This window comes from Panthera onca, chromosome X (assembly GCF_046562875.1).
Source record: "Panthera onca isolate mPanOnc1 chromosome X, mPanOnc1 haplotype 2, whole genome shotgun sequence".
NCBI classification, from domain to species: Eukaryota; Metazoa; Chordata; class Mammalia; order Carnivora; family Felidae; genus Panthera; species Panthera onca.
The window spans coordinates 57,818,296-57,834,356 of record NC_138357.1 but is presented as its reverse complement, the minus strand read 5'-3'; the positions used below and the strand labels follow the sequence as shown (position 1 = coordinate 57,834,356).

The following is a 16,061-nucleotide window of genomic DNA, read 5'->3' as shown; positions in this document are numbered from 1 at the left end:
TCTAAATCTCTTTGCCGATCCCCACCAGGCAAGCTTACAATTAATTCAATTTCCTGAATGACTTGATTTTCAGAAATGAGTAGTCTAACCGGTAGACACCAATAATGCTAGAAAGGTGTGTTTCCTTTTATGAATTATTAAATTGGCATTCAGTGGCAGCTACTCAGTGTAGAAGAAATCAAAGAACTAAGAATCAAAGATAAAAACTTTTGCAAGGCCTAATGAAAACACTTATTTATATAAAACTTACTGATGGCAAAATAATTATGTGAATAGTTGGTATCAAATCAAATATTTGTACAGTGCTAAATTACCAATACACAGATTATTTCCAATACACAGTGAAAAACATACCCATACAAGTCAAAGAATCAGATTGTCATCATCCTAATCCAGGGTTAATCTTAGCAACACTCATGGTGGATCAACTAGATATGATGTGTGTTCCGGTATGATCCAACATAATATCCAATCACTAAGAATAAATTCTAGCCAAAAATGTTAACCTTTAGGTGTAATTCTCAGTTTACAGGAAAAACATAGGCTAGAGAAATAAGGTAACTGATACCACAAGGAAGAAAGCAGCCAAATCCAAAAGGCAGAACATTCTGTACGATCACTGGCCCAGTCTCAACATTCCAGTCATCGTTAAAAATTTAAAAAAAAGGAACAACAACAACAACTATGCTAGGATAAAACAGACTTACAGGACACTAAAAACCAGAAGCAAAGCATAATACTGAATTGGACACATATTTATAAATATCAACTATGAAGGGTATTTGGGGATGGATGTTTGTAGAAAGTTAAATATAGTCTGTGTACTGTAGATAAAAATGTACTATAATGGATAGAAACGTGAGGATTATTGACTGAAAAAGTTGCAGAATGATATGTACAGATGATCTTATTTTATCATGAATATATTTTTTTTTAAGATTACATATTTCCTGGGTTGGGGGAGGCTTGAAAAGCTGTAAACCAAAGGGCAAATATATAATTACTTTGGGAAATAGGCATAACCTACTGAAGTTGGAAGATCTGTAAACCTAGTACAACACAGTAGTAGTCAGCATGTGTGTGTGTACGTGTGTGTGGTGTGTGTATGCGAGTACATGTGAGTGGGGGGGATTACATCTGTATGCATCTGTACAGATGAATCTCACAAGCATAACACTGGCCAATAAAAGCAACTCACAAAAAGAATACATACAATAGAATTCCAAAAGTTAGACAAGGGTCAAAAACAGGTAAGGCAATATATTTTTTAGAGATACATACACATGTAATAAAAACACCTTAAAAAATACAAGGGAACAATACAACTTATCATAATGGTTACATCTGTGGGAAAGGAAGAGAAGATAAATGATGGTGGTACACACAGGGAACTTCTAAAGTTCTGGTAATGTTCTGGTTATGGTCTTTTTACTTGGGTCATACATATGCACCATTCACTTTATTATTGTTCACTGAAATAAATATACACACACATATACACATATTTCACTTGTACGTATGATGTCTTATAATAAAAATGAAAGCTGTGTACCAGATCTTGGGCCACATTGTAAGACTGCCCATTCCACCAGTTAGCTGGCCTCCTGGGAGATTTCAGAGCTCTTTACTATAGAATTTTTATATTATTTTCAAACTTCACTATGATAAGCAGCTTTAAAATAGATGTCACTTTGGTAGCTTTTAACTCTACTGAATGATTTTCTCAAAATAAATTCTGGAGATTTCTCAAAATAAAGATCTGGAGTTACTGAGTCTAAGGGAATAAACACACTTACAATTCTCAGTACAAACTGTCAAATTACTTTTCCCAAATATTGTCCCAATTTATAATATCATCATATTAATTGAATACAACTTCACTGACAACTCATTGTTACTTTTAATTTAGTGTTTTTAATTTTTAAATTATTTTGAATTCAACTATTAGGAAATAATATTTTCCCAGCAGTTTGCTATTTCTATCTTCTCTTTATATTTTTCTGCCCATTTGTCTAGAGATCTTGATATTTTTCATATAAACTTGAAGGTACTCATTATCTGTAATTAGTCCTGTTAGGAGTTGCAAATATTCCTATTCTGTTTTTTTTTTCTTTTGGTTTTCTATTTTTCAAAGTAGATGCTATAATTTTCAATATATTAAATATTATCTTTTGTTTTTTCAGATTTCAAAGAGGAAAAGTTATCCTTTCCCTACAGATCAGATGACTCAATCTATTCCTACTTTATAGTTCCCACTTTGAAAGAGACTATATGCTGAAAGAAACACTCAGATTATTGTCAGAAAGCCCCAAAATTGATCATATGGTAAAAAAAAAAAAAATTTTAAGTTTATTTATTTAAGAGACAGAGCGAGTGAGTGAGCGAACACATGCACAAGAGCAGGGGAGGGGCTAAGAAAGAGGGAGAGAGAATCCCAAGCAGGATCTGTGCTGGAAGAGCACACAACACAGAGCTGATCTCACGAACCACGAGATCATGACCTGAGCTGACTGAACTGAAAGCAATAGTGAGAGGCTTAACTGACTGAGTCACCCAGGCATGCCACTCCCCTACAAAAAAAAAAAAAAAAAAAAAAAAAAAAAATTGTAATTTCAGTTCAATGGTGTAAGAACAGATTATTAGATCAATGGTGTTAGAATAACTGGCTGGTGATTTAGAGGGGGGAAAAACACTCGTACTCTACAACAAAGTAAATTTCAAGTGAATTTAAATTTAAATGTAAAAAATAAAATATTGAAAAATAAACTGAGTTAATATTTACTTAATCTTGGAGGGGAAGGCTTTTTATGCATATCTCCAAAGGCAGTTAACAAAAGTAACACAAGTTATATGTAAAACTAGTGAAATCTGAATGAGGTCATTGGGTAAGGTCAACTTCCTTGTCGTGAAATCTGAATAAGGTCAGTGGGTAAGGTCAATTTCCTGTTTATGATTTATCCAAAATTTTACTTGCCATATACATACTGTGAAGTATATGCAGGATTTTCTCATTAATAAAGTGAGAACTTACCACTGCATGTGAGTCTATAATTATCTCTAAATAAAAACTTGTAACAAGGACACTGGGAAGGCCATTTGGCTGACATGGAATGATGTTCAAGACATACTGTGAGGTGAAAAATAGCTTTCAAAACAGTGTCTGATACACTTTTATAAACACAGAAAAATATACATACATCTATACACACAAACCGAGAAAACGTTTGGAAGTAAATATATAAAAGTGCTATTATTATGTTAATAACACAGCCCTTGGAGGAAAAAGATATTACCATATTCATTCTGCCAATTAAGATGCATCCATTGTAAATTCTGACAAACACTGAAAATTGTAGGAACCAAAAGAATAGTCAACCAAAAAAAGATAAGCTTCAAAGGAGGACAATGAGTCCAATACTTGATCTTGAAAATTTAATTTGCAAGTGAAGAAAACTAAAAAAGACAGACATAAAATGGCAAGCTCCAGCACAGGCACAAGCAGCCTATATGTCATTTTTAACAATGATTTTATTTCAGTGGTTAATTATGTATCTTGAAATCAATGAGAACAGATTATTGCTTGAAATTTGACTGTATTCTCAGATCCCATTTTTTTTTTTTTTTACCATTACTTTAGTGGCTGTGATTTTTTTCCCTCAGTTTTAAGGAATAATACAACCATGTCATGCAATTCACCTTCATCAAAAGGTTGGCAGGCTGATAGAGATTTCATGATGCTGTCAATGATGAGTTAATACCACAAGACTTTGTTGGCATCAGGATTTTAATGTCAAAAATGGTGACTCCTAGAAAATGAAGCAACTGCCACCCACAAAGCTAGGGCATACTAATATAATATTTATAATATTATTTGCAAATGACATATCAGATAAAGGGTTAGTATCTAAAATCTATAAAGAAGTGATCAAACTCAACACTCAAAAAACAATCCAGTGAAGAAATGGGCAAAAGACATGAATAGACACTTCTCCAAAGAAGACATCCAGATGGACAACTGACACATGAAAAAATGCTCAACATCGCTCATCATCAGGGAAATACAAATCAAAACCAGGGGATACCACCTCACACCTGTCAGAATGGCTAACATTAACAACTCAGGCAACAGATGTTGGGGAGGATGTGGAGAAAGAGGATCTTTTTTGCATTGTTGGTGGGAATACAAGCTGGTGCAGCCACTCTGGAAAACAGTATGGAGGTTCCTAAAAAATTAAAAATACAACTACCCTATGACCCAGCAATTGCACTACTAGGTATTTATCCAAGGGATACAGGTGTGCTGTTTCAAAAGGGCACATGCACCCCCATGTTTAAAGCAGCACTATCAACAACAGCTAACGTATGGAAAGAGCCCAAGTGTCCATCGATGGATGAATGGATAAAGATGTGGTATATATACAATGGAGTGTTACTCGGCAATCAAAAAGAATGAAATCTTGCCATTTGCAACTACATGGATGGAACTGGAGGGGATTATGCTAAGTGAAATTAGTCAGTCAGAGAGACAAAAATCTTATGACTTCATCACATGAGGACTTTAAGAGACCAAACAGATAAACATAAGGGAAGGGAAACAAAAATAATATAAAAACAGGGAGGGGGACAAAACATAAGAGACTCTTCAATATGGAAAACAAACAGAGGATTACTGAAGGGGTTGTTGGGGGGGGGGGGGGGGAGGGGAATGGGCTAAATGGGTAAGAGGCATTAAGGAATCTACTCCTGAAATCACTGTTGCACTATATGCTAACTAACTTGGATGTAAATTAACAAAATAAATAAAATATTAAAAAAATATATATTGGTAGTATAAGGTATTTTTCTACTTGGAAGAATCCTACAAGTTCAATGTAATAAGAGAGTTTTAGCTACAGTAACTCCAGTCTTAATAGTTTGACCTAGGTTAAACTTAACTAAGACTTAGGTTACATATTTGTAAAATGGAGATTAACTGTATTCACTACAGACAGGGTTATTGTGAGAATCAGAGGAAATGATGCGTTTTAAGATGGGGCGCCCGGGTCGTTCAGTCAGTTAAGCATCGGACTTCAGCTCAGGTCGTGATCTCATGGTTCATGGGTTCAAGCCCCACATCAGGCTCTGTGCTGACAGCTCAGAGCCTGGAGCCTGCTTCAGATTCTGTGTCCTCCTCTCTCTGCCCCTCCCCCACTTATGACAGCATGCATTCTATTTCTCTCAAAAATAAATAAACATTAAAAAAAATTTTAAAAAGAGCTTAGAACAGTACTTGCATATGTTTCATATATTTGTTTAACAGTATGTTGTATGTGCTGAAATTCTCTGTCATCTATTTGGCTTATATACCTCATGCCAAAGTAATACAGTTCATAGAAAAATAAAGGTTAGAACTCACAATTCAGTAAGTCATGGGAATGAAAGGCAGAGAGCATAAGGAACACAGTTGATGATATTGTAATAGCAATGCAATGAGACAGATGGTAACTACACTTATGGTGAACATAGTATAATATATAAACTTGTCAAATCACTAAGTTGTAAATCTGAAACTAATGTAATTGTGTCAACTATACTCAAATATTAATTTTTTTTTATTTAAAAAATAACTCACAACTCAGCATCTTCCTAATATGCCCTATATCTGTAAATAAAGCCCTATTTCTCTATACTTTAGCTTGTGTAAAGTTTTCTATAATAATTATTTTAAACTCATATATAGAAAAGTAGTTTGTGCACCTGGGTGGCTCAGTTGGTTGAGCATCTGATCCTTGATTTGGCTTGGGATATAATTCCAGGGTTCCGAGATCGAGCCCCACTTCTGGCTCTGTGCTGAGTGTGGAGTCTGCTTGGGGTTCTATCCCTCCCTTTGTCCCCCTCCCCCACTTGCACTCAAAAAAAAAAAAAAAGGAGTAAGAAGACAAGAAAAAAGAAAAAAAGTAGTTTTAACAAATGTGCAAATGTGGATCACAGATATATGATCCAAACATTTCAAAGCAATATAAATGATTAAAACTCCATTAACCAATAGCCATTGTAACTCAATGTGAACACTAGGCTGGAAAAAAAAGATATGTTAGAACATTACATAGGGAAAAAAGTAGATGTTGGTACTATTCTAAAAGTGATATAAACCAAATCGGTCAAGTAATATGACTTAAATTCTTGGTAAAATCCAATGAGATGAAATACTTACCCTAATAAGTATTAATAACACTAATGCTAATAATACTTGCATACTGGCCAAGCTGTCCCTGATCTCTTATTGGCAAACTATTTTTTAAATAGCCTCAATATGATAATATGATGGCTGTCATAATCCTGCTTTGGAAAATCACTATGTGTGATAAGTTATCATCTCTTTTTACACTGCCCTTTAATAAAATTAGAAAAGCAAGAACACAGTAAGTCAATGTTTCAAAGTATGCCTATTGTGTTGGCCATGACTAAATAACCCCAAAATGTTTCCAATCTCTCTAGCATATTACACACACACAGTGTTTTAATATATATGTTAATAAAAACTGATAGCGACTTTCGGTTGATTTTACTTTTAAAACCATTCATATACATAGCACGCACAACCTAACATTTTAGTTAAAAGACTCTGCATTGAAACTGAATAGCAGGTGATTTAGCATGAGTAACAGGTCAATTATACAGAATTGTAATTGTTTCTGTGCATTGGGATTTTATGTTAAACATGGGAATGTGATGGTGAGCAGCCATATTTGATTTTAATTGCTGCAGCTTGAGTTCTCCAAAACATCACGAGAACACTAGAGAAAATGACATGAGGCAAGGGAGATGAAAATGATGCTGCAGAGGGAACTCTGGTAACAAATGTAGCTCTCTCTGAGGGACTGGCTATGATTTACAGGGAAGAATAAGCCTCTTCCAAAGAGTCTCCTCCAGCATTAGACAACCCCCTTTACTTTCCTCAGTACTGAAAGCAGAAAAGACATACTTTTCCATCAATAAATGCCTGAAGAATTGCAAACCATTTTTCAGAACAGCAAAATCTTTAGGCTTTCTTTAGCTCCTTCAACATTCTTACACTGACAAGGAAGCATTTCATACTATGCCCCAAAGAAGATAAATCTGTTCAAAATCTTTAAACAAAACAGGGGTGCCTGGGTGGCTCAGCTGGTTAAGTGTCTGGCTCTTGATTTCAGCTCAGGTCAGTAGTCTTATGGTTCGTAGGATCAAGCCCTGCATCGGGCTGACAGGCAGTGTGGACCTGGCTTGGGATTCTCTCTGCCCCTCCCTGTGCACTCTCTCTCTCTTTCTCTCTTTAAATTAATAAATTAATTTAAAAAAAAACTTTAGACAAATAAAATGACAAATCAAGCTGACAAATGAAAAAGAATAAAAGAAAAAGATAGAAAACCTGTAAACCCAGATAAGAAATCTGTTAGAAACAGTAGTAATAAATGCACAACGAAAGGTCTTTCTTACCAATGAGCCAATGGGGAAGAGGACAATGACTCAGACACCTGAATCTTTCTTCTGCTTTCCATGAAGAGCCCTTCCTGAAAGCATTCAGGTAGCAATAGTGATGATAAAAGCACCTTGGGATAGAATTATGGGCCATAAAAATCAACTACATTTTCTGAGTATTTACTAAGCATTTTATAGGAATTATTTCATCGAATCCTTAACAGAGCTCTGTGAAGTTTGTTCTCATGTAGAGATAAGAATATTGAAACTTAGGCTTTAAGGAACATGTATGAGGTAGCACAAGAGGCACAGCTGATTCAAACCCAGTCTGTCTCACTTCAGAACTACATTGTCAATTACATTGCTCAAATGAGACACATACATGTCAAAGTCAATAAAATATAAGGATGGTATAGCATTTTTAAAACTAAAGGACTTTTGAAATACAATTACCATTACTATTCATTGTTACTCAGTTAATATCCTCTAGACTTTAAGATTTTTTGCTCCTGACCACCCCCCAAAAATGTGTATATAGTATATATGCTTGAATTTTATAGTGATTTATTATACGTATATGAAATATTTGTTTCATAAAACTATACTCATCCTTACTACATGTAACATATTCTAATATATTCTATTCTTTTCTTTTAATGCTGGAATTAATTTCATGACCCACAAATAGGTGGCATCTTGCAATTTGGTAAAAAAAATAAACAAACAAAAACAAACTCAGCTCTGGACCATAGGTGCATGTATGTTTGGAAATACAAAGAGAAGTATGAACATCCTGTCATGTTAGAACTCATACAGCCATTCTGAGAGAAGATTAAATAAAATATGTATGTGGGAAATCACTTAGCACAGAGTCTGGCACAAAGGCATATTTGGTAAATATGTTTCCACGAAACCTCTTGCAGCACTACCATCCCCAAACATTTAGAGAAGTGAAGCTACACCACCACCATCATAAGTATTATAGTCACTGAGCTGCCAGCCAAGGTTGACTTTCTGATTCTTAACCAACATCAAAGAATGGAAGTGTGCTACCTACATGCCCTTCCTGATAAAAGCAACTTCTTGCTTTCAAAAAAATTTTTATGAGCCATTTTGATACAAAAATTTTTATTTATTTTTTTTTTGATACAAAAATTTTTAAAGTATATTAAACACTGACTTGACTTCTTGAAAGGACTAGACAGAATTTAGCCTTTTCAAGGACACAGGGTCACACTTCTGCACGCACAATGGTGCAGAACACTCAACTTTACAACTAGTAGATAGGTCACCTAATTCAAATCTCCCACTTTACAGATGAACAAACTGGTATCCCAAGAGGAGATGCAATTTGTCCAAAGTCACCCAATAGAAAGGTCAAGTGATTCCCATCACACCATGCTGTCACATCTATTATTGTACTATGTCGAGCACTATCTAGCAACATAGTCACAATATAAGAGCAATACTTTTGTAATTTCTCTTATGTTTGTTATTTTGGTTATCTCATTTCTTTCCCCATAATCTTTAGCAATAAAACTCTTAAGTCAAAAAAGATCTAGAGGCACCTAGGTGGCTCAGTTGGTTAAGCGTCCAACTTCAGCTCAGGTCATGATCTCATGATTCGTGGGTTTGACCCAATTCAGGCTCTGTGATGACAGCTCAGAGCCTGGAGCCTGCTTTGGATTCTATGTCTCCCTCTCTCTCTCTGCCTATCTCTCAAAAATAAACTTAAAAAAAAAAAGGATCTATGTTAGGGCACCTGGGTGGCTCAGTCAGTTAAGCGTCCAACTCTGGCTCAGGTCATGATCTCCTGGTTTGTGAGTTTGAGGCCCATATAGGGCTCCTCTGCTGTCAAAGCAGGACCTGCTTCGGATCCTCTGTCTCCCTCTCTTTCTGCCCCACCTTGGCCTGCACGAGTGTGTTCTCTCTCTCTCTCTGTCTAAAATAAAAATTAAAATAAAATGGATCCATGTGTTTATCCTCTGCAGGAAAAATTTTAAGCTAGCCCATCTTAGGGAAAGAACTCCCCAAAATATAATGTCTGTGGTGTTTCAGAAAGACAAGGGATCCAGACTGAATCACTATGTGGTCTTCAGAAAGCAAAAAGGATGCAATGAAAAGCCCACATTTAAGAACAAACAGTTCTGTGGATGTGACTGTCAGAAACCTCAACCAGTCTCTGAAAATAGGCAATATCGTAAACTTCACAAGGGCAGAGACTAAGTTCTGAGTAAATGTGAGTTGAATACTCTGAAAAATGAGTGTTTGTCACTACATAAACTGGTCCCAGGCCATTGTACTGTTGGATGTAGGCTTGCACTTTAGGTGTCTGTCTCTTCCCTTTCCTATTAAGACATGAACTGTCACTTATGTCTAATGACACCACCCAAATACAGCTTTTGTAGAAGTTGATAACACTGTATCTTCTAAATAGGATGTTTCTAAATATGCTCTGAGAACACTAGAATTATTTATAAAATTAGAATAAATATGCTCTAATTAAGGGCCTGAAGGATTCCACTATGTAAGAAGCACGTCAATATTACCATAGCTCTCCTAACTTCCATCTTGCCTGCTCTTCTGTTGAATTGTTGGCTCTGAAGCAGACTGCAGATTACAGAGGTTGCCTGATGTCACCTCCATTGAGGTGTTATGTTACTGGGACTATTTTTAACCTGAAACCAAGGATACTTCTCTGTAACCTACAAAATTATCATTCCAATGTCTTTTTAAACGGCAAAATGCCTTGAAAATGACGACTGTGTACCCCAACTGAAAGCCACTTTCTAGACACATCATTTATTTCCAGTTTTGTCCTCTCCTTTGAGACTCCAGTCAGCCTTCCTTCCTTTTTTCCATTTTCTACTTCATTTTTCACAGTTCAAACACTTTATTTTATTCATCTGCCTTTGGGTGTCTGAGAGATATTTCCTGTATTTTGTAATCAAAAGGAAATAGACATAACTAAGAAAATACATACAAAACTTTATCTTCCCATAATCTCTTCAAAACATGATCTTAGGGGAAATCTTATGATATGTAAAGTAAAAAACAAAAAACAGAAAAACACTAATCAAAGACAAAGGGATTTAAGTATTATCCACATATGATTTTACTTGAAGCAATGGTCTCTTGATGACATAACTAGAACTAAATTTACTAAAATAAAAATTACATTTCATAGCCTACTTCTTCATGTTTGTGATACATGCATGATTAACTCTGCTTTTTTCAGTAAAACTGAATCTAAGAAACGCTGCTTTTCCTAAGATTTACTCAAGCTAGTATTTAGTAATGCAAACATTTTTAAGGCCACTTTCAGCAAACTATTTCAAAAAAGAAATACTCCAAACACATTAAAAATAATTCAAATTAAAGATGAACATAAAGGAAGGGAAGCAAAAATAAGATAAAAACAGAGAGGAACACAAACCTTAAGAGACTCTTAAATACAGAGAACTGAGGGTTGCTGAATGGGTGTTGGGTGGGGGATGGGCTAAATGGGTGATGGGCATTAAGAAGGGCACTTGTTTGGATGAGCACTGGGTGTTGTATCTAGTGAGGAATCACTAAATTATATTCCTGAAATCATTATTACACTAGATGGTAACTAAATTGGATTTAAATAAATAATTCCGATTAAATAATGATTGGAATTATTGAAGTCATTTGGGAAACAACTTTTAACTAATTTTTCCATCTTGACATGCCTAAAAACAAAGCTTCATAACATGAATTTATGCAATGTGCTTGATAAACTCAGATTATGTTCACCAGTAAGTGATACGAAAAACAACTTTTAAGATTAACTTCAAATAAGTTTTTCCCATACTTTGAGAAATATTACTCTCACTGGAACAAGTCTAAAATGAATCTTTTTTTAAATACACCAGATGCCACCTAATTCAATTTTCTGGATCACACACAGCATCTTCCTACCTCTACCATAACAGACTCTAACAGAATGAAAGTAGTTCATATTATGAACTGAACCAGAAAGCAAACTATTTGTTATAAGAATTAGTAGCATTTAATAGGAATTAGCACTCTTATCAATTAAAATTTGAATCCAGATAGGAAAAAAATCTCTTAATGTTTCAAAAAATTTTAAAAACACCCCAACTTTCTAGGTAACAAAAAAGAAAGGCAATAATATAGAATCCAAGTATGGTATTAACAACTATTCAAAAATGGATGTTCTTCTCAGTTTCAAGATAGAGTGGAGAGAACAAATGAATAGTCTATAGGCTCCTTCCAGCTCTCATCCAACATGTGTTCACAGCAGCTACAGACAAGTTATCTGCAGCCATGCAGTTTTCAGGATGGGAATAAACATGTCTGCTGTCCTGAGAACAATTACCCAAGTGCCACTACAATAAGAATTTTTGATTAGACAACACCTGAAAGGATATCTAGTTTACCCTCTCTGTATTTAAAAACAAGGAAACTGAGGCTCAGAGAGATTAAATGCCCTAGTAATTCAAACAGGCATATTTAAATACCTGCAAGATTTAGTAACTTTTCCCAATTATTAGAGTATATTAGAGTTAAATGGGTTAACTCTAAGGGTCTGAACCACTGATTCTCCTTCTGAGATGGAATGGGCCTTTGGAAATTTACCAGCTGTGTGATCTTGAGCACACTGCAACCTTTCTAAGCCCCAGTTTCCTCTTCTGTAAAGTGTAGAGAATACCTACTCTAACGAGGTGGTTGTGAGAATTGCATACAGCTTGTAAAGTGCTTAGCACATCGATTAGCAAATAATAAGCATTCAAAACCAGGTAGCTATAATTTTTACTCGGCCCTGGCAACATGGCTGCCCCTACTGTTTGAGAAAACAGCTAACTCCATTCATTAACACAATGGACAGATATTCATCCACCAGAGCTTTTCAGGCCTACCACATTCTGCAAACAGGAGAAAACCCCACTCAACAACCTATTTCACCACATTTCAAACCCACCCTTTACACTGTTAAAAAACAAAATACTAACTGCTGCCAAATGTCTTCTACCACAAGTGGTACGCTGAATTTGTCAACTAGATATTGAAGGGGATTTTCTGGCTCCACCCAAAACATGGAGAATAAATGATGGGAAAACAAGGGGAAGATAAGGTCACACACCTGAAATGGAATTCACAGAAGCTTCTTCTCAGCTCATTTAGTTGTGAGTAGATAGGTGGGTGTCAGAAAGCAAAACGCTACCTTTCAGCATCATAAAGCAGGAATAATGGCTACCTCAACAAAATACAATTCCCCAGGCCTCTCAACATAATAGAAAAGAATCCGTTTCCTGGTCCTAGTAATTAATACGCACACGGACAACACCTGAGCACCCTTCTCGAAAAACTGAAGGCTAAGCTGTATCCGAGCTGCAATTCACCCTAGGACTACATAAATATATGAAAAACTCCTACTGAAGGGCGAGACAAAATTACGGAGAATATCGCCTTGAAATCAACAAGGTGGGGATCATGTTATGCCAAAAGGCGTCTCCATTGATAAAGTCCCGATCCTCCATTCTCATGACACTGCAAAACCCACCACCCTCTAAGGAAATTACAGGAACCACCCGCAGCAACCAACCTCAGCAATCGGCATCGATCATATCGACCCCTACTCAAATGGCGCTAAGCACCGTGGGTCCAAGCCCCTCCCTGGAGCTGCTAACTCCCGCGCTGACTCCACACTACCTCACTTCCTTCCAGTCCTCCCTGCTATGCTCAACCCCCGGCATTTCTCACCAAACTTCGCCACTGACAGAAAAGGTAGGAACGAGATAGACTTCCTACACTTTGTTCGGAGAGTACCAGAGCCACACATACCCGTCCCTATTACGATCACGTCAAACTCCGAAGGGAGATTATCCGCCATCTTGAGAGAAAACGTGTCATGTGACTATCGCTTGTGGAAATGAGATCAAGTCAGGCATTGCCCCGGTAGAAGGCGGAAGGGAAAACAGTGCATTCTGGATATTGTAGTTCTTGGGTGGCCGGTCCAGGTAGGCGGCTACAACATTTTATTTGAAATGTTTACGCGAATGTTAAAAGCTCAATTTATTTTCCAGGCAGAGTGCAGTGGCGCATTTAGCCTGGAGGTTTGAGGTAGTAATGAGGTGGAGATTTTCACTCTAGCTAGCTAGGATGAATGTGGCAAAACCTGGGTGTTCCTTGACGATGAAGCAAGAATTGGAATATATGAAGGGTGGAGTGAAATTGAAAGGGGATTGCTCTGTGAACAAAGGACATTTTCATTCCAGTCTTGAAACTGTTTCCCCCAGCGAGTCTGTTCTTTTGTTTTGGCCTCTGAGGCATAATTTTACGCACCAACACTTCAAAACTATATCCCATATATTTTTTGCCTCCATATCTCCCCAATGAAAACCCACGAAAACCGTCTCGCCCTAGTCTAGCCCTAGTTTCGCCAGAATGGAACCTAAATTGAGTTTGCATTTGTTCTAGTTAGTCCAGCCGGACATCCGGCAGTATATATTTAGAAAATTAGCCTTGCTTTACAGCAGCGAAAAAAGATATGAAAGCATAGTAGTTGCTTGATAAGCGTCTAATGATTCTGAATCTAGTTTTTTATACATATGCACGGAGTCCATACAAGATTCTTCTGATAAGCTGCTGCAAAAATGACCATGATAAAATACCATTTATAGTAAAGTGATTGTATTTGATGAGGGGCTTTAGGGTTCGTTGTGTAGTTATTTTATAAGCGTCTCAAAATAATTCAAAGCGAGTGCAGTAGTGGACCTTCCCTTACACAACTTGTCCTCTGAATCGTTTGTGGTTTCCCAGTCTCACTGTTGTTCCTCCAGCATGGGATTATCTTCCCATTCTCTACCTAACATATCCTTAAGATTCAGCTCAGCTTCTACCACCTCCTCCTTTTATGTCCTCCCTATATTGGGTTAAATTTCCATAGGTAGTGCTAACATTCTGTCATAGTCTTCCATATTGCCCTGAAATTATTTGCATTTAGGTTGGTTCCTATACAGTACACATATCTACATATGTACAAAAATACACACCCAGATAGGCCTAAATTATAAGACCTTCTATGACAGGGACTGTGCCTTATTTATCTTTTTACCCCCTGCATCTAACGTGGGCCTATTGCTTAGTAGGATGCCAGTGTTTGCTGAACTGGTTAGTTCTGACTCCCTTAATAGATGGTAAGTACTGTGAATACAGGGACTGAGTATTCCATCTTTATATCTACCCACAACTATCATGTGTCATATTTTGAAGATGCTCAATACCTGTTTCTTTGCTAAGGTTCCATGAAAATTCTTTAAAACTGTACTTTACTGGGGTTGGGTTTTGTTTTGTTTTGCTGCATTTTGCCATAATCTTTAGCAACATTTTACATGTTTCATTAATTTATTTTATGGGTTATCTGGATGTATTGAACAATTCTTTTGTGATACGGTCCTCTGATGAATATTTTGTGTAAGAGATTTCTTTGAGAAGTGTAAGGTATTGTTCAGTAAATCACTCTGCCATTTGCCTTGATATGAAAAGAAAGTTTTGAGTACTATCAGAAGTGAAATAGATCTTATCTGTTAGATCTATGAGATTCTTAATACCATCAGTGGAAATGAAAATTAATAGATTTCCCAGAGTAAACACAGGAAACTTTCCAAAATCTCCTTTAACAGTGAGAAGCTATGGATGGGTAGTTAAAAACATGATAAATTAAGGTATCTCTATCATACTTTGGCAATATCTGTATACTTGTATGTGTATCTTTTTCAATATGAGTGTATCTTTCTATGGATTCAGAAATTTTATAACAAGTAGACACACTTATGGATTCAGAAATTTTATAACAATCAGACACACTGTGAAGACACTACTTATCATTTCATTCAATTTTCCTCAAATATTTATTGAATACCTACTATGTGCAAAACACTGATTTAGATGATGGAATTACAGCAATGAATAAAACAGACAAAAACCTCTGACTTCATTAAGTTTACATCTAATAGGGTATAAAACAAAATAAACAAGTAATTGCTCTGTCATGCTAATATTCCAATATGTTTTGCCTCAAATATGAAATCCCTTTTATTCTGAAGTTAGAAAGCAGGACCCTTGGAAAAATAAAATTGCCAGCGTATATTTAGCTGTCCTTTCTCTATTATACACTCTCTGAACATGGAAAATATGGTTACATTAGAAAAAATTAAAGCCTCTGCATGGAGAAAGTGTTCAAAATACCTTTTATTTCAAATGTATTTTTATAGATCTCCTGTAAAGACAAATATAGGGGTTGATAATGTCAGTAAAATAGCATGAAGCAAAGCAGCTTAATTGCTGTCTATTCTGTTATTCTAAGGATGTCTATTTTTTAGAAGTGAAATATTTTATTTGGATAAGTCATAGTACGAGATGATGGATACATATTGACTTACCCTATTAAGTCACTGTGATCCTAATTTTGTACTTAATGGTTTCCTGAGTTGAAAACCATGATTCCCTGAATATTTACCTTGTATTCAGAAGGTTACATAACTGTGTGATCTGACATAACAAATGTTTATAAACTGGTAATTTAATGGTCTCTATCCCTGGCCTTTCCTTTGAGCTCCAGATCCATATATCCAATC

General features: G+C 36.0%; 1 protein-coding gene across 3 annotated transcripts in view; it reads right to left on the bottom strand.

Moving 5' to 3' along the window:
* CHM (CHM Rab escort protein) overlaps nt 1-13,331 on the bottom strand; it is a 246,400-nt gene extending 233,069 nt beyond the window's left edge. For all 3 annotated transcript variants that reach the window (XM_081793306.1, XM_081793307.1, XM_081793308.1), the window contains exon 1: nt 13,267-13,331. In XM_081793306.1, coding sequence (XP_081649432.1) covers nt 13,267-13,315 — 49 coding nt within the window. In that variant the 5' untranslated portion in view covers nt 13,316-13,331. The remainder of the gene's footprint in view (nt 1-13,266) is intronic.
* Between the last annotated feature and the right edge of the window lie 2,730 nt (nt 13,332-16,061).